General features: G+C 39.3%; 2 protein-coding genes across 6 annotated transcripts; both read left to right on the top strand.

The window, feature by feature from the left end:
* Positions 1-396: 396 nt before the first annotated feature.
* On the top strand, positions 397-15,971 carry RAD5 (DNA/RNA helicase protein). Of its 4 annotated transcripts, none has more exons than XR_015972749.2 (21): positions 397-1,191; positions 1,297-1,430; positions 1,613-1,748; positions 2,407-2,460; positions 2,534-2,683; positions 2,783-2,934; positions 3,013-3,097; positions 3,178-3,447; positions 3,621-3,767; positions 3,882-4,037; positions 4,207-4,274; positions 8,143-8,265; positions 8,347-8,446; positions 8,533-8,645; positions 10,838-11,112; positions 11,225-11,425; positions 12,202-12,295; positions 12,395-12,466; positions 13,702-13,800; positions 14,957-15,023; positions 15,403-15,971. XR_015972749.2 is itself a non-coding variant. In XM_039130678.3 (20 exons), exons 1-20 carry the CDS (start codon positions 640-642, stop codon positions 15,523-15,525), a joined length of 3,108 nt encoding a protein of 1,035 aa, XP_038986606.2. In that variant the 5' UTR covers positions 397-639; the 3' UTR covers positions 15,526-15,971. The 4 variants fall into 4 exon arrangements, 1 of the variants encoding a protein (XP_038986606.2); XR_005513581.3 differs by having other exon boundaries at positions 10,838-11,116; XR_005513582.3 differs by lacking the exon at positions 14,957-15,023.
* A 1,199-nt stretch (positions 15,972-17,170) lies between these two features.
* Positions 17,171-24,392, top strand: LOC120103912 (uncharacterized protein C227.17c-like). 2 transcript variants are annotated; one of them, XM_039130675.3, is made up of 3 exons: positions 17,171-17,749; positions 22,592-22,710; positions 23,918-24,392. In XM_039130675.3, the coding sequence occupies exons 1-3, from the start codon at positions 17,572-17,574 to the stop codon at positions 24,044-24,046; spliced, it is 426 nt and encodes a 141-aa protein (XP_038986603.3). In that variant the 5' UTR covers positions 17,171-17,571; the 3' UTR covers positions 24,047-24,392. The 2 variants fall into 2 exon arrangements, with proteins under 2 accessions (XP_038986603.3, XP_038986604.3); XM_039130676.3 differs by having other exon boundaries at positions 22,592-22,715; positions 23,918-24,061.
* The last annotated feature ends 2,402 nt before the right edge of the window (positions 24,393-26,794 follow it).

Raw genomic sequence — 26,794 nt, 5'->3', positions numbered from 1 at the left:
TAATGGAATTTATTTATTAAGAGAAAAGGTGTAAAATCCATGCATGTGATAATTATCCAGATTCAAACTTTTGTAAAATGCCAATTAAATTAAAATTTTTTATTGATGAGCAAAAAAAATTTATTAGCGAAACAAGCCTCAGTTTGCATGGGGCACTTTCATATCATCTAAATAATGTTTACTTTTGTACTCAAAACTAAAATTTTAAGTTTCGGCACAATGGGATTATGGGGGTGTCCGGGTTATTTTGTCTTATTTCTATAAAAAAATGAGAGCGGGATGAAGCTCCATAACTCAATTATGAAAAAAATTTAAACCATGCTCAAATCAGCAAGGGAACTGTGACTTGAGAAATTTTTTTTTCCAAGTGCAAATTGGTAGCCGCGCGTTCGCGCCAAAACAATGGCTTGCATATCGGCTGTAAAAGGGAAGGCGGGAAGTTCACTTCCTGCAAAGGCGGCGGCCCCTCCAACCCAAAAGCCCACCTCCCCTCTTTCAATCCTCATACGCGTATAATCCCCTGCTCTTCTCGCCTCTCCTGCTCCGACGTCTGGGCCCAATAGCGTAAATTGTCCAGGGTTAGGTTAGAGGGCTCAACTATACGGTACAGAATTAGGGTTCCTGATCGATGCTCGCCCGATGGGGAACAAGGCCACGGACGAGCAGATCGCCGTCGTCCGCTCCGTGGTTGGCCGGGATTTCTCGGACATTGACATAATCCGCGCCCTTCACATGGCCAACAACGATGTCGCCGCGGCCATCAACATCATCTTCGACACCCCGCACATCCGCCTCACCGGCGAACCCATCGACTCCACTACCACTACCGCCGCCGCCGCCCGAAAGAAAAGCCTCACTCCCCCCGTGGCTCCAGATCGCAAAGGGCTCGTTCGGAGCACCAACATGGATCTGGCTGTGGACCGGAATCCCGACAATGGCGCGGTGCGGCCATCCGGACCTGCTACCTCCAGGGCATCGGACAGCGACTGGTGGCTCGTCGGAAGCTCCGAGCTTGCTGGGCTGTCCACCTGCAAGGGGAGGCGGCTCAAGGCTGGCGACAGGGTCACCTTCTCCTTCCCTTCCGCAAATACCTCGACTTCTTCTTCTTCAACCGCAAGATTTCCTGGCCGAGGGCGGTCCCCGGCTTCTTGTTCTGAGATCGTGCGGTTCTCCACTCACGAACACGGAGAGGTCACTACTCCTCTTGCTCTTTTTATCTCTTCGAGTCCTTCATACGTCTGCTATCTTGAGATTTTCCTTTTCCACCTCCCTTGACTGCATCCTGGGTGTTTGTAGATTGGTCGCATCCCAAACGAGTGGGCTCGTTGCCTTTTGCCTCTTGTGAGGGCGAATAAGATCAGGATCGAAGGTAGCTGTAAGTCTGCTCCAGATGCCCTTGGCATCATGGACACTATTCTCTTGTCAGTCAGGTATCACTTACACAATCGCACCTTATATACAGATCTTGTTCACAAATTCTATCGGGGTCCTTGCCCGCCGTTCTTGGAGTCTTCTCGTTCATACATATAAATACATTTTTCTTTCTTTCTTTTTGTTGTTGTTTATCGTTATTTTTCATCATGCTTTCCTTTTGTATGAACGTGTTCTTCAGTGTATACATCAACAGTTCGATGTTCCGCAAGCACCATCAGACATCAGTGAAGCCTAGTCGTCCTGCCTCCGAGGAGTCTACAGTTCATGCACTTCCAAACCTGTTTAGATTGCTCGGGCTTACTCCTTTCAAGAAGGTGCTTTGCAGTGTTACAACTTCATTGCATGTGGCCCTGCTATCTAATTGTTCTCAAAGTGTTCTTCTATGCACTTGCTGCTGCTATTATTTGACCTCCGAACAAGTGCCTCTTGAAGCTCATCAAAGCTTCTTTCATTTTTTTAAAAAGCATTTTAGTTGGCCCACAACTAATGCTTCCATCCATCATGCTGGAAGACACTATTGTGTCTTAGATAGGGTCACTTGCTCTCTTTTAGATAGGGTCACTTCATTGCTTCGAGTACTCTGTTTAGCATTTGCGTGGTTGAAGTACGCTAATTCTAGCTGTTGTTTACCATGCTTCGCTATTGCTTCCATGACTGAAAAAATATCCCTGTGAAGGTCATGGATTCAAGTCTAGGGGTAAAAGGAAGGGGGAGGTTAAAAAAATGCATGGAGGTAGTGAAAAAAAATAATTTCCACTTTGGGGAAATTGGGCCTTATTGGATGGGACTCTTATTTTTTTAAAAGTGAGATCAAATCAGACAGCTTAAGTACACGGGAGGAGGCTTGCCCCTCTGTTTATGATTATGTTGCTTATATTGTAGCTTAACTGCATTATTTTTATTATGTTCATTATACAAAATTATCACTGTGTTTATTTTCCTCTTTTTTTTATATCTTTAAAACATAAACAGGCTGAGATCACTCCAGAGGACCTTTACGCTAGGAAACGGCCCATGGCCTCCAAGGTAAATGCCAAATTCATTGTTTGTGTCCCATTTGTTTCTTGCTAGACTTTTGCTCATGATGATGCTTGAACAGGACAGCTCTGGAGTGCTTTCAGCAGTGTTACCTTCAGAAAAATGTAGAAAAGTATCTAGCAGTGGAAGTAAAATTGAAAATGATCAGGAGATTATTTCAGATCCTGATTTGGATAATATTGTCGGAATCTCAGACAGCTCCCTATTAGAGGTACCTATATATGTTTGAACCTTTGGTTGTGAGACATCTGACTTCATATTATCTATGTATTTGTGATGTTTTATCTCTTCCTTCTATCTCATTTTTCAGGAAATGGTGCCACCAGAAAGTCTGCAATGCGAGCTACGTCCTTACCAAAAACAGGCTCTCCACTGGATGGTGCAGATTGAGAAAGGAAGATGCTTTGAGGAGGCAGCAACAACTCTTCACCCATGTTGGGATGCGTACCGCCTTGTGGATAAGTATGATTAATATGTATGCCTTTGCTTACCTTGATGAAATTCAAAATCATAAGCTGACTATCTATTTTTTGTTTGTAGGAGAGGACTTGTTGTTTACTTGAATGCATTTTCGGGTGATGCTACTATTGAATTTCCTAGCACCCTCAAAATTGCGAGAGGAGGGGTATTAATCTATATTGACCGTGAAAAATTAGTTTCTAATCTTTCAGTTAATTGTATATTGACTCAGTTATGCAATTTAAGATGCTGGCAGATGCAATGGGACTAGGAAAGACAATTATGACAATAGCTCTTCTTCTTGCCCATCCTAATAAAGGGTGCTCACCCACTTCTCCCGCAAGTCAGGCCTCTCATGAAGCTAATGAAATGAGCCACATGTCTGATCAATCTCCAAATGATTCGAAGAAACTAACAGGCATTTCTGGCTTCAGCAAGCTGTTGAAACATAAGGCCACACTTGTAGGTGGCGGTAGTCTAATTGTTTGTCCTATGACATTGCTTGGCCAATGGAAGGTAAACCAGCTGATTACTTGATTTTTGGTTGTTCTATATGGTATTTCCTATACTGTGCTTACAGTAAAGTCTGTTGATTGTAACTTGCCCGGAAAAGTTATTGCATGAAGACATGCTGCTTACTTTATATGCAATTGCTGAGAAGCGAACAATTTGTTTCTGTTGAATGCCAGGCTGAGATTGAAGCGCATGTTCAGCCAGCTGCTCTCACTGTTTATGTTCACTATGGACAAAGCAGGCCGAAGGATGCAAAATATCTAGCACAGAGTGATGTTGTCCTGACCACCTATGGTGTGTTAGCATCAGAATTTTCTGCTGAGGTAATTTGCGAATTTCTTATATTGGAATTTCTTTTATTTTGCATGTCTTGCAGATTTTACATTTGCTCATACTGACTCTGGGCTCCACCTCAATTCACTTCTCTCTACTTGTAGAATGCTGAAGATAATGGTGGGCTTTACTCTGTCCAGTGGTTCAGGATTGTGCTTGATGAAGCACATACTATAAAATCATCTAAAAGCCAAATTTCAATGGCTGCTGCTGCTCTCACTGCTGATCGGCGGTGGTGTCTCACAGGCACACCTATTCAGGTGAATAATATTTAGAGCTATAATATTTTAGTACATGGCTGTTGTTCTGCTTTTTTGTTTTAAAAGGCTTGGTCCCCTATATCTGTACATGTGTCTAACTTGAAACTTGGTAATTTATACTTCATTTATACTAAAGTTGCTCGTTACTGATTTCTAGCTTTTGTGGCAGAACAACCTGGAGGATATATACAGTCTTCTTCGGTTTTTGAAAGTAGAGCCTTGGGGAAACTGGGGGCTGTAAGTCTGGCTATTGTTGGCATTGATACTTTGAGTATTAGCATATGTTTCTTTGCATAATGAAGTGCTATAAGGTTTTGTTGGCAACTGGTATTTTTGCTTTCACCTGTAGTCATGGTTGCAGTTTAATTTCATGTATTGTTTTTATCATCCTTGGCTGCAAATATTTTTGGTTGGTTATTCAAGGCTCAGCTTCTTACAGTTTTGTTTATAATGATTCTCAAGTTGTTTAAAATACCATATTTTAAAGAAAAATGTTGTTTTGTACTGGGAACTCAATGTCCATACCCACGCAATATATTGAAGGAAGTGTTGAGTTCGATGCACGAAGAGTCACACTGAATGCATGCAGTACCGCGGTTACTTGTAACAGCTCATTGTGCACAAACCCATTCAAAGAATGAGGGAGTACATTGTTGAAGGATGACACACAAGTACAATGTTTGGTTCACGTAATGAGCCTTGAGGTGGAATAAGAATTTTAGCTTTGAGCCCATTCCAAAGTTTCATTTGAAAAAAAAAGATGTAATGGACTCGTGATTCTTTTGGATTCACCATTCACTAATAGACAAATTTCCACTCTTAAATGGGAGGAAGGGTTTCATTTTGCATGGTAATGGGAATGAATAGTCCTTTATATAAACTAATTGGAAGCATTTATGGTATTAACCAAGAATAAGTGGTGTGTTTAGTATGAGAAAATTGGTGGCATTCATGTTTTGAAATGAGAATAAATGATTTGATTAATTTATGAATTTTAGAAATGTTTATTAGTTTAATAGTGAAAATGTTAAATAGTGACCATTATTTGTGTAATAGTTGTTACTTAAAATATTAAAAGACTTGAAGAACAATTATTATAGTCAATTCTAAATTTGGTTCTGATATTAGAAATTAGATAAATTAGATATTAGAAATGGTAATGCTAATTCTTTATCATGCTTTTTTTTTAAATTTTTTTTTGCTTCCAAACAATGTAATAGGAATGATGATTAGAAATGGTGATATTTGCATAATTAGCTAAATTTGATATTAGAAATGGTAATGCCAATTCTTTATCATGCTTTTTTTTTGAAAAAAAAATTGCTTCCAAACAGTGTAATAGGAATGATGATTCTGATACCGTATCTTCAATTCCCATTTCTTTTTTCCATTCAAATTCTTTTTGATGCCTGCATATCAAATGCAGCATAGGCATGTTAATGTATGTGCTATAAGATGTACTACCTCTAACATATTCCATATAATTCAGGTTGCAAAACACCAAGTTTTTGCCTTGAGAATGATTGTCTAATGTATGGGACTAGATGCCTTAATGGTATAAAAATGATGAATGAGGAATTTTTTATGAAACCTTAAGGATATCTTGCAATAAAGGTGAATAGATGGATGTTGAAGCGAGGTTGAACTATTTTGAGAGGCCTTGAGTTGCTACGCTTATGACCATGTTGGATGATGAAGTTGTTGCTAGGTAATGACCTTGCAAAACCTAGATTTTTTTTTATTTGCATGGGCCATGGGATGAGTTGGGTAAAGGGTTAATTAGTAGTGAATAAGGTCAAGGATGCAACGGATGATGAAATTCACAAATGTAGAGCACTCCAAGGTCGGTACCAATGCGTACAAACCATAACGTACCATAACAGTACTGAACCGATGCACGGTATAGGCGTATGCTGAACTGACCTCTATACTAGATGTATTGACACTATACCATGATAGTATCAGTACAGGGTTTGGTACCGAGATGGTGATCCTTGCCCCAAGTTTTGGATGTTGTGTTAAGGGTAGAATTTCTAGCTTAATTAACAATTAAAAAATGAGTCACATGATCATACTATCTTTCGAGTATGCTAGGATGAAAAATAGATAATTATATTATGTGCATGAGTCAGTTGAAAGTACATGGGCGAGACATGATTTTTGAACTTTGAGCTGGAGAAACCTAGAGTCCCAAAAAGTCCTCTAGTAAAAGGTCTAGGGTTAGGGTTGCTTTCTTTGTTGGTTGAATTTGCCGCTAGGTGAAATTAGACCTTTGGCTCTCGATTGCTGCTTGATTACCTACTAGCAACTAGGTCGGCTTCAAAAAGGGCTAGGGCTGCTTTGTTTGTGGTTGAATTTGCCACTATATGAAATCAGACCTTTGTCTCTCTATTGCTGCTTGATTACCTATGTTGCTTGCATTAAGCTTGCTTTGCATTCGGTTCTGTACCAAATCATAGCAAAGCACAGATGTGGTAGCAATTTTTGAAAGCTGCCCGTTAGCTTAGTAGAGAGACTTGTCAAGTTCCGCTCTTTCCACTTCATCCTTCCGGCCTATACATCTTGCTTTGATGGCTGTCATTGCAATTGTTGGAATTGGTGGGTCACTTGTTTGATTGGAAGGACTGCCTCTTTTCTCTCTTCTCTTAGTTTGACTAATCATGGAGCAACAATCTGCTTTATGAACCACCACTGTTGACAAGTCTCTTTAACGAAATAGAAAAGGTCACCAAGGGTTCGAGCATGAGCTTCATCCGGAGCTTGACCAGGGGATGATTGAGTGCGCAAGAAAGGAATTAAAGCAGAAACCAAACCGATCCACCAATCAAACTAGTGAAAAGCACTCTACATTTTCACTTGGGTTGAAGGCCTAAAAAGTGAAAAAAAGTTTCGACGGGACTGAAAGCACCAAGTTGGAAAGAAAGGAGCAAGTGTCATGTGCAAGTGTGGCTTTCAAGCTTGTCTTCCTATTGCCTCAAGCCTAGAGACTTGAAGTGCTTCGGACGGGAGGTGCTTGCAAGCTGGACATTGTGGCAGCTTGCTTGCTAGGCCACGAACTAGTGCTGGTAAATCCTTAGTCCAAAATGGAAGGAACTAGAGAAATAAAAATGTAGGTTGGCTATATTGAGGATAATAGAAGCATCATCAAGAGAAACTAGGTCCAACCAGGCTTATTGATTCGATAAGAGTTAGTCAAAGAAAGTTGATCTTTATGCATTTGTGTGATGGGAAAAAGTAGTCATTAGAATTAAATGGAGTCAAATCTAATATGTGTTTCATATGTTTGCTAGGCAATGGCTCTGGGTCCTTCTAAACTTAAATGAAGGAAGAACTTTAAATAGTGGTGGCTAAAAAGGCAAACTGGTTGTATTGAGTCAAATAAAGGCTTAAGGTACTTATATCAGGATCAAAATGGCTCGAGGAAATTTGTTTAGTAACTTTAGTTTGCTGATAAATGTTCATGGGCGATGAATCTGATTAAATGATGGTCAAGATGATGATAAATTACCAATTTCTAGCTGGATATGACTGATAATCGTCCAGGAAGATACAATGCACAATGAAAACAAATTTGTGAATTCTAAACTGAAATGGGTTTCATAGGTACTGGGATGATAAAAGGTGAAAGATTATAAATTCCTAAAAGCTTCTAGAAGGATCTTAAGGTTGCTTAGATAAACAAGAACGAGCTTGTGCAGGCATTCTTGTGAAGGGCATTAGTTTGTTGGTAGGTAAGAGTGGCTGAGAAAAAAACTGATTGCAGCTGCTGTTTTCTTTGCGGCAAATGGAAACAGGAAAAAAAAGAGATTTGCTGTATTCTGAAATCCTACAATTAGATTTGAGATGCTAGTGACAATTTCTATAGTCTTAAAGATTTGTTGGTCTTGGAAAATTTCTCCATGTGACAGCGAACATTTTTTTTTTTTTTTGACTTAGTGGCGCTCCAACAAGGTTGTTTAATGAAGTTGTGGCAACAAGGAACTTCTTGTTGAGTGATTGCAATTGTTGGTCCTATCTTCCATTGTTTGATTTTGGTGCTTGTGTTATAAATCATTGTTTTGTATTCCTTGTTTATGATTCTTATTTGGTTTCTTGTGTTCTGAAGGTGGCATAAACTCATACAAAGGCCATACGAGGAAGGTGATGAACGTGGATTAAAGCTGGTGCAGTCCATCTTAAAGCCAATAATGTTAAGGAGAACGAAGTCCAGCACAGATAGGGATGGCAGGTGAGCCAGCATGCATAATATTTGGGCCTCATCTCAATTTAGTGCTGAAGTATTGTTTCTTCCTTGTATCATTTGTTGCAGGCCAATCCTTGTTCTTCCTCCGGCAAATGTTGAAGTACTTTATTGCGAGATGTCAGCAGCCGAGAAGGACTTCTATGAGGCTCTGTTTAGAAGATCAAAGGTATATATTTGTTGTATGCTTTGAATGCCCAATGGTGCACTTCTATTTTACAGATAAGTCACATGGTATTTTGAAGTTTTCTTCAGGTAAAGTTTGATCAGTTTGTTGAGCAAGGGCGTGTTCTTCACAATTATGCTTCAATATTGGAGCTGCTTTTACGCCTTCGTCAATGTTGTGATCATCCATTCCTTGTAATGAGGTTAGCTTCTAAGGTTGTCATCAGATTCGTTAATGTCTACAATTTTGATAGTGTGCTCCTGAGAATTTTCCCATCCACAATTATTTCTTGTATGCAGGTGCTGTCATCAATATTGTTCTCGTGGTCATCATACTTAACCAATCTAGAATTACCATTACACTCGTTCCTAATTGACTTATTTCGAGTCTTGAATGAAGTACATGGTCATGGAACTTGTCAACTTTTCACTGTAATGCTGATGACCTATTCCTTATAAAATATGATGAATCAACACATGATCGCTACTTGAAACAAGAAGACATGTCAGACCCTTGAAATTTTATATAGCAGAATGTAGTTACTTTTTAGGAAAGATAATTATGAATGATACATTGGAATACTTTTTTCATTCTAGAAAGTGCTAGTCACTTCCCTTCTTCATTTACACTTCTGCTAATATTTTTGTTTATAAATTATTTTTAATTCATATGATTGAAATGTCCTTTATATGGTTGAGTCCTTGAATCTTGATCATCATGCCTTTTCTTATTCTGATTTTCCATTGCCTATCTGAATTTGACTCACATTTCTGTGTGACCATGTCCATGGAAAATGATCACTATGGATGTGAACTCTGTACAGCCTCAAAACTATGTCTTTAGTTCTTGTAGGATATAATTTTCAGTTCGCTGAAAAAACACTAATTTCATAAATTGGTTATGTTGGTTGGATGTTGCGTTTAATACAGTATATGGAGTTTTCACCAATTTTAATCTTGATTCCGAACTTGTTATTTGTAGTTTAAATGCTTGTTTACTTGCTACCTTTAACATAATTTGAAAGAAAAAAATAGGTTTAGAAGGGAGAATTTTCTTGCACACAAAGCCTTTTGGAGTTATCCCTCTTCACCGCCCAACATTTTGATCTGTATAACTAAACCAGCCCTATAGCTGTCTTGTGAAATTCATTTATGTGCTGGATATATTAAACTAGTAACACTCTTGACATGAATCCCCACTTTACTGTTGAAACCCTAGGCCATCTATCCTACATTTTTTAGTAAATGAATTGGAAATCTCTCATTTCTGAACTTTAATTACAGTTCCAACTTGTAAATATTTACATAATTTTCCGATTTGATGTACACTGTTTTGGTCCAACTAATTTTAAAACATGTATACAATTGTAGATTCATCATCCAATGCTATTATTATTTGCAAGTGACGTGAGCCAATGGATGTGTTTCCTCTATATGCAATTGGTGCAACTTTATCAAATTGAAAAAGTCTATGTAAGATAAATGATGGTAACATTTTATTTGGTGCTTGAGGATGTCCACATTTGGAGGGTCTAACTTAAAATTTGAGATATAGGATGCGTTACAAAATTTTGAAGAAGAAAAATAGATTGTGCTTTAATATATGATACATTGTAGCTGAGCATGGCAGATGCCAGATGTTGATTCGTACTAGTATGTATGGTTGTTCAGGTTAATTATTGTTGATGCACATGCACTTTTGTTCGCATTATGCTATTAAGGACTTTATTAATTCAATAACGTCAGATAGATTCTTTTGTCATCTAATGTCATTCTAACGGAGTATCTTATCTGCGTCATTTTTCCACTCTCTTATGCTAGGTGAGTTTTGGTATAGTTTTTCTGCTTTTTTAATTGCACACTCCTCCCCCACCCCCCCACCAAAAAAAAAGGAAGAAAAAAAAAACAATATCTATTGTTTCTCTGCATGAGCATTGTATCTGATTATTTATGTTAACCAACCATACAGATTGTTTCATCTGTTTTATATGTACAACTGGTTGGGGTCTGTTTGGTTTTCATTTTGGAAATCTAATTTCTTAGATCTTTTATTTAAGGGTTTGTTTGGTATTGATCTCGTTTTTCATTTCTGTTGTTAAAAATCCAAGAAGAAAGAGAACTAGATTGAACAATATGTATGATTAAACTCCTTTTTTCTCAAAATCATTTGTAAGATCTTTAGAGTTTCTGGAAGCGAAGATTTATGCTTTCCAAAAAAGAGTGAAAATAAAAGCAACTGATAGCGGAAATCTTCTGTAAGTGTCATCTTCAACATCAATATCCATGTGGTATATCAGTATTCTGTAGATAAACAATAACAGAAAAGCAACAACGAAGCTAAACATGCCCTAGAATAGTCTATTACAATTGGTGACTGAAGCTGTGCTTTTGCCAGTCGAGGTGATACGCAAGAATACTCCAATCTCAACAAACTTGCAAAGCGGTTCCTTAAAGGTGGTAAGGATGCTGATAGCAGAGATTCTGGTGCTGTCCCTTCAAGGGCATACATTAAAGAGGTAGTGGAAGAGTTGCGTAAAGGCGAAGAAGGAGAGTGTCCAATTTGCCTAGAAGCTTTTGAAGATGCAGTACTAACACCATGTGCTCACCGTTTATGCCGAGAATGCCTCTTGGCTAGCTGGCGGAGCACCACGAGTGGTCTTTGTCCTGTTTGTAGGTATCTTCCAGTTTCACTTTTTGTTTATTTTCTCAGGTATTGTTTGAGCTTGTACTTGCTTATCATGAACTTATTGCATAGTGCAATTTTATATCTGTTATCTTACAGGAAGTCCATGAATAGGCAGGATCTTATAACTGCTCCAACTGATAATCGATTCCAAATAGATATTGAGAAGAATTGGGTAGAATCCTCCAAAGTTTCAGTTCTTCTTCGGGAACTGGAAAACCTTCGCAGTCTTGGTGCCAAAAGCATTGTTTTTAGCCAGTGGACTGCTTTTTTGGATCTTCTCCAGATCCCCCTTTCTCGGTAATAATATTTGCTTCATGATGATGTTACTTTTGGAATGGTAGAATAGGGTGATAATTGGAAATGAAGGTTACACACAGTTAGGGAAAGACATGTAAAAGCCCCAATTGAGTGTTTGTAGTGGCAAATGAATAAATCAAAACAATATGCTGGAAATAAAGGAATTTATAGAGTCAAAACCATTATGTGTTCAATGGTTGATTTGAGATCTGTTCTTCCCAAACATAGTTTGTTTTATTGTGTTTAGTCAAAAACCCCTCATGTCTCGTTCTTACCAAATATCATTCACTTGCATCTTATATGTAAAGTTCAGCATGTAGATTCATGTCTTGCAGCATGAAATCTCTTAAAAATATCTGACATTCTGAAATGTCAAATTATATATATATATATATATATATATATATATATATATATATATATATATATATATATATATATATATTATGTATGTATGTCAACTCCTCTGGTAGTTATGAAAACCTACTTTAGTCATCTGGCCAAGTACTTCGTTGATAATTTTCTTTAAATCAGTTACTGCCGTGTTCTAGGCATGAGAAGTTATGAGCTCATGATTCTAAATCATGATATGTTGTAGTTATAGCTTAATAAGTAATAGATGAATTAAAACTTCACCATGTGATTGGTGTTGTGGCTTGAAGATCTTGTTCACATGACATGCTCCATACATTTTTGCAATTGGTTGAATACTAATGTTATCGCCACTCAATTTGCACCATAAAATTATGATTTTGTTTTTCATTTTCTGGTTCCAGATGTAATCTCACATTTGTTCGATTGGATGGGACCTTAAATCAGCAGCAACGGGAAAAAGTAATAAACGACTTTTCAGAGGATGAGAACATATTGGTCTGTAATTTGTCAAACCCTTATCCCATGAGGTTTCCTGATTTAAAGCATTGTATGCTGCATTATGTGTATCTTGACTTAAAACTTTATGTATCCCAGGTATTACTTATGTCATTAAAGGCTGGTGGTGTTGGAATAAACCTTACTGCAGCATCTAATGCCTTTCTCATGGTATGTGAGTTTTCTGGAATTTTTTTGGCAGATCTGGAGTACTAAGGAAAATCTGCTTGCTGTAGTTAATTGTATCATCTCTTTCTTGGTCAAGGACAAGGATTTGCTTGCATATAATTTGATCTACTTGTATTTCCTTTCAGAGACAGAGACTTGAATGTTAATAGGAGTACCATTTTCAGATTTCAACTCTTCAGAAAGAGACTGCATCATATTTGAAATAGAAACATTTTTGTGAACCTTTTTTACTTTTTCATGGGAAGGTTTGAAGTGTTTAAATAACTATACAGATTTGAGAAGTCACCAGACAACAATATTTCCAATCATACTTCTTTTGATTGTTTTGGATTGACCTTAAGCAAATACTCCAGCTTAAATAATGTATCCGATGGGTACCTCACTAGGGGCACCTCATTTGTTTATGCCCAATCATAATTGCCCAGCCATCTTACCTCTGCACGAGCCACAAGTTCTTACTATTGAGCTCTGCAAGCACAATGGCTTTGTGATCAAACTTGCATACATCAAATCAATGCACAGTTAAATAGAAGAATGACAATTTCCTGTAACTTTTGATGTTGCAAATATGACCACAATGACATTATCGAACCTATAATTGGAATGACAGTTATAATCTTGCTTAGCACTTTAGCCTATCATGTCTTTGGTAATCACCTCAAATATGCTGGTTGCTTCTCCTACTTCATGCATATTAATGGACCATGTCTAGGATATTTTGTTGATACTGGTGCCTAAAGTTTCTATGACAGTGTTAGAGAATGTCTCCATTTCCATGCTATCACATGATTACATGGTTGGATTTCATCTAATGAAAACTTAATTTCCCAGGAACGAAGTCATAGACCATATGTTATCAGATCCTCTCTCTTAAAATGGTTCCATCTATGTCTCGATTCCAATCCAGAATTGTAGGCAACATTTTGACCAATATCTATATCAATTCATGTAAATAATGGTCGTTGGAGAGAATTGTGTTAGATGTGATATTGTTGGCTTTTTAACAACAAAACATGAAATATAAATGTGATCAAAACATTTCCTAGCTACCTTCCAGTGGGAATCGCAAGTAGTAGTGAAGCCAAAGCATGTTATAATGGTAACAGCTGATGAGAATTTCTATCTGCATTGTTGAGTCATTTATAGTTTTGACATGAATACCATTGAGTTATTTGTAGTTTTGATGCGAGTACTTTGCCCATCTATTTTCCTTTTAGGATCCCTGGTGGAACCCAGCTGTTGAGGAACAGGCTGTAATGCGCATTCATCGTATTGGTCAAACTAAGAATGTATTTATCAAAAGATTCATTGTAAAGGTAATATATTATTCTTAACCCTTTCTGTTTTGTTTTCTGAAAGCATCCTTCCAGGTAACTGAATGCCTTCTTTATCTCGTTGTTTTACTATTTACGGGATTCAATCAGGCTTATCTGAGTATCATTGCAGTTAGCACTTAGCTGTTTGTAAAATTGATTCTAATTGTGATAAATGGTGGTTGTTATCATATATTTTTTCCCTGTGTGCACATTGTGTAGTGTGTTTATTTAGAGGATTTTGGCCTGTTGAATGTGTAAACAATGTAATCATATAGGCCATTTTCACTCTATGGTGGATTAGTTACAATACAGCAACCATCAGATGTGCGTTTATGTGTTAACAAACCTCGAATCACCTTCTGGACTTTCTCCTTACTGTTTGAGAGACCTTGTTTGTGAATTGCTCTCAATTTTATTTTTCCAAATCTCTGTGCAAAATTGCTATAACTAACCATTACTAACATGTCAGTGAAACTTAATGACCTAATTGTCATCATCTGCATTGGAAAGTTCTCATATCTAACCAGAACATAAAGCTTTTGTTTGCTTCCATAATGCTCCTTCAAATCGCTGTCTCAGGTGCCAATTTTGAAGAGATGCCTGGGGTTTCATCATTCTGGTTACCTTTTACCTTTTTTTTAGAAAAAAGAAATTCAAGGCTCTCATCACCTACTCCTGCTCTATTATAGAGTTCCAACATGAGCTGCTTGCTTCCTGTCCTCTGCACCTGTTCTATTGAACCAAACCAACACTTTTGTTTGATTCTTATTTATGTTACAAATTGTAAATGCATCTTAGTTGATTGTTCCGTTTTGTATTCTTTTTTCAAACAGTTCGAAAGTTGAATCTGAGTTTGCTTGGGCTCATCAATCATGCTGCATCCCTTCATTCATTTCTCAGGGCTTTTATGTGCACTTTTCTTGTTGCCTTTATATCCCTGTACTTGGAGTCTTCAATAGTTTTCTTGCTTCCCATTTCTTTGGGATTCTGTAACTTGTTTTTGCTGACGTAGTTCATGAAATAAAGATTATTTATGTTGTCAAGTTTATAGGACGCAAGGATTCACCTTTTTTTTTCAATGTTATAAATCTACTATCTTATGTCCTTTCTCTTTTGTGCCTTTATCTCAAGCATTTCACTTCAAATTATTTGCCAGAGGCAGTTGCTCTAATATGCTATCTTGCTATTGCAAATTGGAATGCATCTATTCTGCCACTCAGCTGGTAATTCCTCTACTTCAGCATATCTACAGATGGTGGTGGTTTTCATTTCTAGTTCTAGGGCACCCGTCAAAACCCATACGGCCCCCAGAGAGGCATGAGAGTTCCTTTTTAGTCCAAGACATGTTTGCATTAGTTTATGGGGGAACCACTAAGCATTTCATGTAGCCCTTGTTTATTCTTGTTCATCCTAACCTGTATTGACTGCTGCCTGTAGCTTATGCTGTGAAAAACCTTAAAAGTTTCACTCTCATTGTGAATCTTGGCCTTTATACATTCATAAGACTTACAGCACCTTTTGTATCTGCTTGACGTATTTGAAGGTCTTGATCATCCCTGAGCTGACTGCCAAGCATACTATTTTTGTATTGGCAATTTTTAGGGAACAGTGGAGGAAAGAATGGAAGCTGTGCAGGCACGAAAACAAAGGCTGATCTCTGGGGCCCTAACCGATCAGGAAGTTCGCACTGCACGCATAGAAGAACTGAAAATGCTCTTCACTTAGAAGTTCAGGAGATATTACCATCCTTCAGCATCTGAATATATTGTAGATGCTGAGCTGTTGTTTCTTTGATGGGTTCATAACTGCAGTACTGGTATACAGCGATTGGTCATCAGGCAAGCTTGTGTGCAAGCTTTGTTGATAGATAGATATTGATGGGTGGTGGAGGCTAATGTGCGGGCTCCATAGCATCAGCATCCTGATTTTCTCAATCAGTTTAGTTGTTAGTGCTGTATGTGTTGCCTCCAGTCTTCTGCTTCCGGATTCCGCCATTGCCAACATGCATGGGCAAAGCACTGTGGCAGCCATTTGGTTTTGTAAAAAGCGCGAAATATCTGTGAAAGCTTTAGGCAAGTTTTGTATTATGAAATGCTTTTCCAAACACTTACGGGCAGGTTACAGAGCCCCTGTAAACATGAATGACATCAATGGGGACAATTGGGTTGCAACTCCCTTGTTGCCAATTTACATGAACCGAGTAATTTGATAGAAATGGAAGTGGGCCAATACAATATCCTTTTAGTTGCTGAGACTTGAAATTGATATGGATGTTGGATGTATATGAAGCATATCTCTGTGCGAGTGCTTGTCTGATATTGGTGGTATATGAAAAAGTATGATGGGGATTATTTTGTTGTTTGGTTGACCCCACAATAAGAATTTGGAGACAGGAATGGCTGGCGAAGGCGATTACATAGTAAAACGTCTCATGCTGGTAATCACGCAGAGCGGCCGACTTCGACTGTGGTGGTAGGCACAACAGGTGCATATGAACGAAAGGACGAGTTACATTTGTGAGTACCACCGCATCCTGCTACCATCCACATTTTTCCTTTTGGAGGAGCCCGTTCTACTATCTATTAGCAGTTATACTTGGAAGATTTGGGTGGTCCCAATACGTGGCGCATGTCCAATGTGGGGCTGGACTCACCTCGCACGACTTTGTCAGCTGTGTAGCTCACTCGAATTTAAATTTATGGTGTGACCGGAATTAGGCGCGTTCAGCTAATCTAGACTTGTTGGTTCGGCTTAGTTATAACTGACATAAAAAATCATCAATATTGAATATTTCAGGCAATTTTTGATTTATAAATTCTGTAGCAGATTTACACTACACTTTTTCAGCGGCTGGTAAACACGCTCCTAAATAACCTGGTATTGCTTTAAAGCAGATTACTTTAATCTGTCACCTTTCTAGGACATCATTATTTATTAAATTTAATTTGGTGGGATAATTCTGTTAAAATATTTTGAAAATCTAGGAAGCATCCATCCAGCAATTTCTTCCCGTTTGGAAATAAAGTTGTGGTAGTGCTTTTTTTTTGTGGTTGCAGCAGGAGGTCGCAGGATTTCATTAACAAGGAAACATGCAACATAACAATTAGAGAGGAGAGAGAAAGGGAAGAATGGCTTTGGGGTGAGTAAGTCCTTGTTCGCGCCTTTGCCGGCGAACTAGTCAGTCTAAAGAAAAGATGAGCTTTTAGAGATCTAGTGAGGAAAATTATTCCAGAAGATAATTGAGTCTGCCTAAGAGTGGCAATTTACAGTATCCAGATTATGAGCAAGAGAAGCTTCGGCAGCGAGTATGAGGTCGTCAGCAAATAGGAGATTGGAAATAACAGGTGCATAGGTGTTTGTTTGTGCGATCATAACAAATATCAAACGTAAGATGCAGGCTGACTGCTTTGAGGGGATGACGCATTAATCGGAGTGGGGGGAGGGCGAACAAAGGTGGAGCGAGCGCGCCATTTAGACGTCGATCCGCTCCCCAACGTTGATTGTGGGCAAGACGGGCCGGGTGGGGTCCTTGAGCCCTGCCCTTGTGTACGCGGCCAGCGAAAAGGGAGCCCACAAGCCCAGCCAGGCGCGGCGCTCCGCGCTCCTCCCTCTCAATTCCTAATTCCTAATTCCTAAATTCTTGGTGGGACGGGAGACCCCAGCAGCCAGAGGCCTTTCGTTTCCGTCGTCGTCCTCTTTCCTCTCCTCCGCTGTTCCGCTTGGTTAGGTTTAGAGCCGCAATAGCAAACAGCTTGCGCTCCCTCGATTCAGATGGATCATCCTCCCAAGGAGGCGGCGGCGGCGGCGGCGGCGGCGGCGGCGGCCCCGGCACCGGCTCCGGCTCCTACCACCAACGTCAACAGTTCGAGTTCAGGTTTAGCAGCCCCCCAAGACCAGGTCCGGCGCGTCTCCTGCACCAAATGCTTCGACGCTCTCTGGTTCTGCTACTGTACGCACGCAATCTTCCTCCTGTTCCTTCTCTCCTCTCTCTCTTTCTTTCTCTCCGTATTTCTAGATCTCTGTCTGTCTGAATGCTTCTTCGCTGCTCGTTGGGCGGTTATATGCTTGTCCGTTCCCGATCCAATGGTTGTAGGAAAGAAAAAGAAGGGGGGGAGTTATTGGGATGGCAGAGCGAAATCGCTGGATTCCATACATTGCTTTTTTACGTGTTAGTTCATCTCAAATCGACCGTCCGGATCTTGAAAAGAGACGAGGGCGAGCTATAACAGCGCAGGCTTGTGATGGATGGATCGCATTGCCTGCTCTCTGTTGCAACTATACATGTTCCCGATTTGAGGTCCCCAAAGATGGTGGATGTCCCTAGAAATTGAGCGTCTATCTCTGACTCTGATATCAACATCTTTTGTCTGCCCCAGAGCTCAAGGTGGCGGTGCCCTTTTTCATTGCATCTGCTTCGGAACAACAACTTATGTACCCATCTTTAGGCCCCCTCTCCAATTTCAATTTTCGACGATTGAGTAAGCAAGGATGCCGCTGCATGCCGCTCAACTATTTGTTTTATCTCTTCCTCCTATGCAATGGCGGCAGCGATGAGAATGAGGTGCTCGTAGCAGTTCTAGTGGGATCGGGCTGTATTGCATGCCTTAGCTGTTGCCTCATGGATTCCTTCTAGTGGTATGGAGCTTACATTGTAGTGGGGGCTGAGATCAAACCTCATCTCATGGATTCCTTCTGGTGGCCTGATTCTGATCTCTGCCTTTATACTGCTTTGTATTCCTTTAGCTGTTGCCTTCGTCAACATTTCTGTCTCAGCTGACATGGGTACGAGATAAGTCCCATCGGGTTTATATCAATTTAGTTTCAGAATTTGGGATTGCCAAATGTGTTCCAGTTTGCATCAACTAACAAGTCACTCGTCGTAAACGGCCCATTTAGTCATGGATATGGAGCTGTGCCATGCTCATGTGCTAAATGACAAAAGGGCCCGGTATTTCTTATGGATGGATATGCCAGGAAATAATCTTTTCTCAGTTTGCAGCCCCATGGTTGCTAGGGATTGAAAACCTTATAACTTTAGTCAAGCAAAAACTTACATTACAAGCCTCAGAAATTTGGAACTGACTTGTAGCTACTACTGATTTTGACATTCTAATGAAACTGATGCATTTCTATTACATCATCTTGGCAGAAACTGTACCCTTAAACAAGAAATAGTTCATAGAACATTCACTTCGTGATGACTTACATGTTTGTTTTACCTTTTTATACAACACTATATACAAAATTTTTTTGATGGAATAATAGGAGGGTCTAATGATGACCCACCGTCCTTCCAAATTTTTTGACTATTTTTTCTTCTTCTGTATTTTTGTTACTAATTTCTTTCTTACTTATGTTTTTGCTGTGGAAGGGAAAAAAAGGCAGGGCGGGGGCTGAGATTTGTAGGTAGTTAGCTTATGCGAAGAGCTTGTCATCTCTTAGCAGTTCATGATGGTCCAAACTATACTAGAAGTTTTCATTTGTGGATTTTTTTCTTTAGTTCATTTAGCAACACCCATGCTATAAATAGAATCATTGAAGTTTTCTGATACTCAGTTCTTACTCAGACACCTTTTTTGTTACTTTTGTCCTTTTAACTAGTTCAGACATGCGTGTATGCATGCACAGAGAGGGGGGGGGGGGGGGGGGGGGGGCGCTAGATCCAAGCTTTGCTGGATTTGAGGATTCACTTCAATGACTTTGGCTATGATTAACTCGAGCTTTTTCCTACGCTTTGCCCTAAATGGAATTTTGACTTCTGATTGATATCATCATAGATCAGATCTGCATTTTGTGGATTCAGAGTGCGTTGATAGTCATTCTTAGAACTTGGATCGAGTTCTTGTTCAATAAGATGTTGAATCAGTAAGATGTCCAAGAAGCCTTGGAACATGTAAAGAGGTTTCAACGAGCTAAATTTGCACTCATTGGTCTCCTGGGTGATTTTCATGAGAATTGAAGATGTTGGTTGATCTGATCAGACTATTTCTGAGCTATTTACCCTCCTGAAGAAGGATGGGATATGCTAACCATCCTTAAATTTTTGGCAGTTGATGTAATGATCTTTTAAGTGCCAATTCTGAGAGATCATATGGTTATAACTTGAATACAACTACACAAGCACAGAAATCTGGTGATGCAATTGTTGCAAAGTTGATCGAGGAAGATTCAAGAGGCATGGAAGTTTGCAGTGAGCAAAGCAAAGTGGACTGCTCATTATGTTTAAACTTGAGGACTGTGAACGAGTGCAATACTTTTTATGATGTTCTCATCAGTGATGATCCATTGCCTTATTGCATTAGATTGCTAATCTGATGCATCAATATCAATAGTTAAGGTCAGACAATGCCATGATTCAACAATCCAATTTCATGAACGCTTATTGTCGGTTTCCACCATCAAAACTAGGAGAGTCAATAATAGGATGAAAAAAATGTTTTTTGTCAGCTAGATCAAAATGTCAAGTCAAAACAAGTTGAGATAGCTAGTTTATGAAGCTTTGAGCATTTAATTTATTTCTCCAATATAATTTTCAATCGAGGATCACTTTTGTCTGTTATAAACGATTCTGCCATACCTTAATGAGATACAAGGTTGGAAGTGCTACAAAATGCTAATCTGTTTCACTGAACCCTAGTTATAATAGCTTAGAGTGTTGTTGCAGGATTAGGAAATCATGTTTTTTTCCTCTTTAGTTGCTAGGTTTAGTTTGAGGGTTGTGGTTAATTTGGTTTAACCAATGCTTGTGACAAATCTGGATTTCTTATGTTTCTGTTCAAGGCATAGGACAATCCCCATTAATACAATTTAAAGCTTGCGAATGAAATCTTACAAATCTTTATCTTTTCTTTTTCTTGGATACATGATGGATTACATGTCTAGATCTATGCGTTATGGTGTCATGGGCTTGACAATTCATCTCCTGCAGTAGTTGAACCTTGAACCAGTTGAGAAAAAACTTTTTAGTTTAAGATGTGGTTATGAACATGGGTCCTCTTCTCTTTAGATGCTTGTGTGAGTGTGGATGCGCTAAGTGAAGGGTGGTCTTAAGCTCAGTCCTTGTTATGAAAGTTTTTTTTTTTTAAAAGCTCAACATACCCCTATAAATTCTGTTCTGATCTTGGCTCAGAATGTAATGAGAAATGCTCAAGCGATTGGGGCCAAATATTTGACTGGCTGTTTTTAACCTGACTTGGCTCAAATTATAAGATGATTCGGTATGCCTTGTAGTAAGAGCAAATAGAATAAAACATTACTTCTTTTTTATTTCCTGGGTTTGAGGTTGAGTTCGGTGAAATTTTTCCTTATGCACACACAGACATCCATACATGCACATGCGTAGGCCATATGCAGGTTAATTAGGAAAGCTTAATGTGCCAACATAATATTTGGTTTAAAGTTTAGTGTGTATTCAAGTTGTGCCAAAACTTTTTAAGCCCCCCAACAAAATTGTTATTTGGCCCAGCCCTTTAAGGCCAATGGTAAGGTTGCTCCATTGTGATCTAGAGGTCGCAGGTTCGAAACACAGAAACTGCTTTTCCGAACATGGAGTTAAGATTGCGTACTTCTAACCCTCCCCAGATTCCGCAATGGTGAGAGCCTTATGTACCAAGCCCCTCAGCCGTCTCAGGATATAGTTTGGGTTGAGCACATCATATAGTGGCCCAGCCAAATATGCAGCCATGTAATTCAATGGCGTAAGGCGCAGATTTTCAAAAAAGGCGTCTTTGGTTTCTGAATTTTATTTATGATATATAGTTTCAAAATGTTAGTGATTTAAGCATTATCAACTGCAGAAACGAAAAAATGTGTCCATATTGACTGCATCAAATCATGAAAACAAGGAAACTTCATTGCTTTGATTGGACACCTCATACTGATCTTTAAAGAAGGTGATATATGATTTACTTAAATGGAAATGAAGTGTTAGACAGTAAAAGGTGAATGAGAAAATAAGCTCCAAAGTGACTCACTTGAAAAGTTGCATCTTGGAGGAGGTGTGTCTCTTCAAAAGAGATGCATCTATTCATTTGTAGGGATGCATCTTTTCATTTAAAAGATATGACTGTAACATGAAAGACATGACTATTCGTAGGGATGTATATATTCATTTGAATAGAAAAGACATGTCTCTTCACTTGGCGTCTATTCTGAATAGTTACTATGAACTCTAAAAATAGAGCCTTGCCCTAACCATTTTATATACAAAATTTTATTTAATTCATTTTGTTCTCTTATTCAAAGAGAGTACAAAAACTCAATTTTTGGTTCGCCGTACAAACAAATTGGTGTGCTCCTTTTGTTTGTGAAGATCATTGTATTCTGGGAGGCAGATGCTCAAGAGATCCAAAGCACCTGTGTAGAGGGCGAGATCTGTCTTAAGGGCATAGTGTCAAACACTAGCCTTGATCTTACATAGATGTGATAAATCTTCATTTGAGGCCAAATTTATTTATTGATCTATTTATTATTCAAGTTATTTCACAAATTCACAATACACACAAGCAACATGGAGAACTAAGGAATAAGCTGTAGTATAGAGCGATGTAGTACTTTGTTCATGTATATGCAAACCCTAAACAGATTGCACATTTTTTCGGCATGATGATTACACACATGATACAATTTTCACATAATGCTATGTTTCAAGCATGTATCAAATAATTTTACATTCTGTTGCAAGGAATTTAGAGCTAACTTCTTAGTTTTTGCTGTGATGTAAATACTTATGGGATTAGTTTATGCTGTGAATGTATATACTTTATGCTGATGCTTGTGCACCATATGGCAGCTCCATTTCACCAGATGCAACAGTACTACAGATACGGAGAATTTGACACTTGCTTCGGGAAGTGGAATGCACTCTTTGACTGTTTGAGCCTCAAAACCAAAAAGTCATCAGAAGTTCAGGTTTGGTATAATTCTAACCATAGCTTATGTTAATTACCATTTGAAAAGCCTTGAAAACCTAGTTAACCACAAAACTGGAAGGTCATCAGAAGTTCAGGTTTGGCATAACTCTAACCATAGTCTATGTTTATTTCCATTTGAAAAGCCTTGAAAACCTAGTTAGCCACAAATGCGTCCTTGGGTAATTTAAGACTATTTTCTGTGGTTACTATTCAGAAATCAGTTTCCATCAAATTGGACGACTATGGTATCTTCTGGTTATCTTACGCAGATTTTTTTTTTCTATGTAAATTGTTACTAATTGGTGTTGCAACCATGCATGTGAACTCTAATTGCGCGTTTGTGTTTGTTAGGTCAAGATTTATGAAACTTTGTGGTTTATCCTTTATGCATCAACTCATTGTCTATTTAAAAGCAAGTCAATATCCTTTATTCATCAACGCATTTTCTATTTAAAAAGCAAGTCAGTATCCTTTCTCTCACTTCCTCCATCCATGTTACCTCGGTTTTCTCCTCATCTTTTTTGACTTTCAACATGGATCTGGGGCCTGGGCCTGTCTATTTCTAGAGACACCTGCATATATTTTTCTGTTGTGAAAATATTAGGTCGAGATCTAATCACCAGGTACCTGCATATCTTGGTTGTATCTACCCCCTTCCCAATCCGTATGAAGCTCATTTGGATTTTGCTCGGATTTTTCAAGATGGCAGCCTAGGATTGGAAAAGTGAGAAAACAATAACAAAAACAAGAAGAGTAGGGAGTAATGTATGCCGCTATTTACAGCTTTCTTGATATTGATTTAGATTCCTCCAAAACAACCCCATGGCATCACATTCTGTATTGGGTTTGGTTTGTTCATTGCAAAATAGTTTTCGGGAACAACTGCTTGCCTCTGTGTTACTGGGGCATCTCCTAAAGGAGCCCAAAAAGTCTATGATTAGTCAACTGTTGATCTTGAAGGGCGTATATGAGTGGCTGCTGGACGCATCAAGGTGGTCATAGAAACGCATCGATAAAGTTCTCGTGTGTACCATCATGTTAAAGTTCTACTTTTGATCATTATTGATTTCTTTTCTTTTTTTTTTTTACTTTTGTCTCTTGGTTCTTTGGATGCGCTATTTTCGACATCATGCATGTACGGGTTTCCAGTATGCATATGTTTTTTGTCAGTCTTAGCTTAAGGGCTTCGTCTCGTTTTGTTGCAGGAGATTTTAGAAGCTCGTGAGAAATCGAGGCCACATATCTGGGAATATCGGACGGTTGAGGAAGCCTCGGTGAATTGGTGGAGGATGTATGGCCATTTTTTCAAGTTCCCTCCTAAACCTGATTCGTAAACTTACCCAGATTGCTCGGCTCTTTTCCCCCGAGCGCGCACATTACATTGCTTCGGTTAAGTCTTTGAGCTTATAGTTGTCTTCCGAAAAATAAAGACTCGAGGCGGGTAGTCCCATTAATTAGCCAGAGTGCGATGTATCTGAAAACACTCGAGCATCCGTTGAGCTGGAGGTTTAACCTTGAAAGAGGGCTGGAGGTCAGGAAAGAATCACACAATAGGTTTGGATGCTGTCTCCTGTTCTTCTTACTTTAATTATCACCTGGCAGCTTTATTTGTTGTTTTCTCCTTTAGTCGGTCGTATGCCTTATTAAAAGATGCAGGAATTGAAAGCTCTCACCAGAAAAGATGTTTGAACTCTCTCTCTCTCTCTCTCTCTCTCTCTCTCGTTTCTCCTTTTGTTTTATTTCTACAAGGCAACTGCGAAGAATCTAATATGAAAATGCCCACTTCGTAGATTATTATACAATCATATCTCTACCATCTAGGCTTTATCGGAAAACCCAATCATTTTTTAAAGCCGGGGGAGGTGGGAAATGGTCTGTGATGCGAGTCATCTGTACGCAACCGCGAATATGTACGGGAAGGTCTTTTGACCGGACTCTTGAATTTTGGCCGGAAAGCTGCGATGGAGCCCTGGGCATATTTGGTCGCTGCAAACCGTATCTGGCAAAGACCTTGCTGGTGGCGAGCTGGATCCACTGGAATGGGTAGATGGTGGGTGATCTAAGTCTTGATAGAAGAGGAAGGAAATAAATGGAACGCACCGGCTTTGTTTTGCTCTTTTGTGGTGGAAATAGTCCTGCAGACGTTGCCGATCCAAATTAAACGGCCGAAATAATCTAATTGGAACAAATGCAATAGGGATCATAAAGAATCCCTGAGCCCGAGGGCAGCACCTCCGAAACGTCGGCGTTAATAGATTCCCTGTCCTTTCTTGTATATGCGAGTCACGCGGAGGAGCTGTTCTCTAATCTGGGGTTTCGAAGTTTTCAGTTTTTTCATAGGCAAATGATGATGGCTGTAATAAGCCCCTGAGAAGCTCGCACGAGGTTGTTGGCTGCCGATGGAAAGAGAGAGCGGCAGGTAGGGAAAGAGGGAGCGCGTGACCGATGCATCACGTGCGTGTGGCTCGCTCCGCTTCTCTCTCCGGGTGAACAGGAATGGGAAAAAGGTTGGCAGTGGTAGCAAGCGCGTCACCATCGTCGGTCGAGCCCGCTGCCGTCCCGCATCGTTTTACTTGGGTTTCTCCGAAGCCTTGCTGCGGTTGCCTCCCACGGGAGAAGGACGCACGGATGGCAGAAAGAAGAGGGGGGCTCGATCGAGGTGATGGATTCTCGGGCAGCCTGGGCGTAGCCTCGGCTTTCCCTGTTCTTCTCACGCTGGGAGCTGGCCCACCTACGTCAAGTCGTTGATGATGGATTGTGGTCAAACCGGCACCATTTGCTCTTTCTCTGTCAGGTGGGTCATCCAAGGTCCCCAATGGACCAAGGCGGTCATCATCATCTCTTTCGTAGGCTCCTGCATGCGTTTACGGCTCATTCTGATGCAATATTTTTGTGCTGCGCGAGGGACGGGGTTGCGTCTTTCGCGCGATTCACCTTACTTCGCGCGCGAGGCCACCGCTACCGTTGGATGATCACCCACGGATCATTTTGAGATCTGCGATTACTATAAGATCTGTGCAGATGAATGCACGATGGAGTTCAGAGTGCTTTGACATCTGTGCAGGCATGATTCAACAACGGATCCCTGCCAAGAGAGATGAATCATTTTTTATTCGCGAAAGATACCGCTTCTATCCGGTAACCGATCACTGATGCACCAATAAAAAGGGTATCGTAGTATATATAGTTTGTGGACTAGACGAGGCTGATAATATACGTACATAGTCTCATTCTCATGTGTATGGAGACTAATTTAGTATTTTGAACCAATAAAACCCAAGCCACAATAAAACGTTGTTACTGTTGCACCAAGGCCGTCTTCTAAATTACTAGTGCAGCAACTAATTTGCAACTTAAATTAAAATGTTCCTATCACCAAACTCCATTCACTTTTAAAGAATTGAAGACTGGTTAGATTGCGATATATGAGGAGCATTATTTGACAAAAAAAATTACATAAGGGGTGCATGCTTCTAATAGAAAATCCGATCGGGATGTTGATTGCATATTATGATTACTATGTAAAACAATCTAAATTATTTCTTACCAAATTATATGAAAGGTGAAATATCACTTTAACTTAATGGTAAGTCACTAATAATAGAAATAATCAAATTTATAGCTTTGATAATTGCCGGTAAGAATTTTTTTTTGGCTTTGGTCCAGTAAGAATTTTTCATGCCATGTTTTTTTGCAGCGTAGCTCATAGTAATCAAATCCTAACACGTTCTTTAAATCACATGAAATGAAGAAGTGCATCATGGACACCAAAAATCCAGTGATGTACCTTACACCCTCTTTAGGAAAAGTAATAGCGATGTCCCTCCAACTTTACTTCAAACAGACTTTAACCCTAATTTTTTTTAGGAAAAAAATAGTCCCTCAAAAATATTTTTTGTGTCAATGCAATCCAACTATTTATTTGTTCCCCCTAAATTTTGAGTGATTAATTAAAAAAATTTAAACTTCAGAGGGGAGATGTTTGTCAATAAAAATGTAAAGGATGTTGCCGTATTCTCTCCATCCACTTATTTTAGGAAAAGTGACCATGCCTCCCGTGTGAAGAAAAGTCTTCACTTCTC

This window comes from Phoenix dactylifera, chromosome 13 (genome assembly GCF_051530095.1).
Source record: "Phoenix dactylifera cultivar Ajwa chromosome 13, Ajwa_hap1_PhDact_Kaust_v1.1, whole genome shotgun sequence".
Lineage (NCBI taxonomy): Eukaryota > Viridiplantae > Streptophyta > Magnoliopsida > Arecales > Arecaceae > Phoenix > Phoenix dactylifera.
The sequence above is the reverse complement of the archived record's forward strand: the minus strand, read 5'-3'. Positions and strand labels throughout refer to the sequence as shown.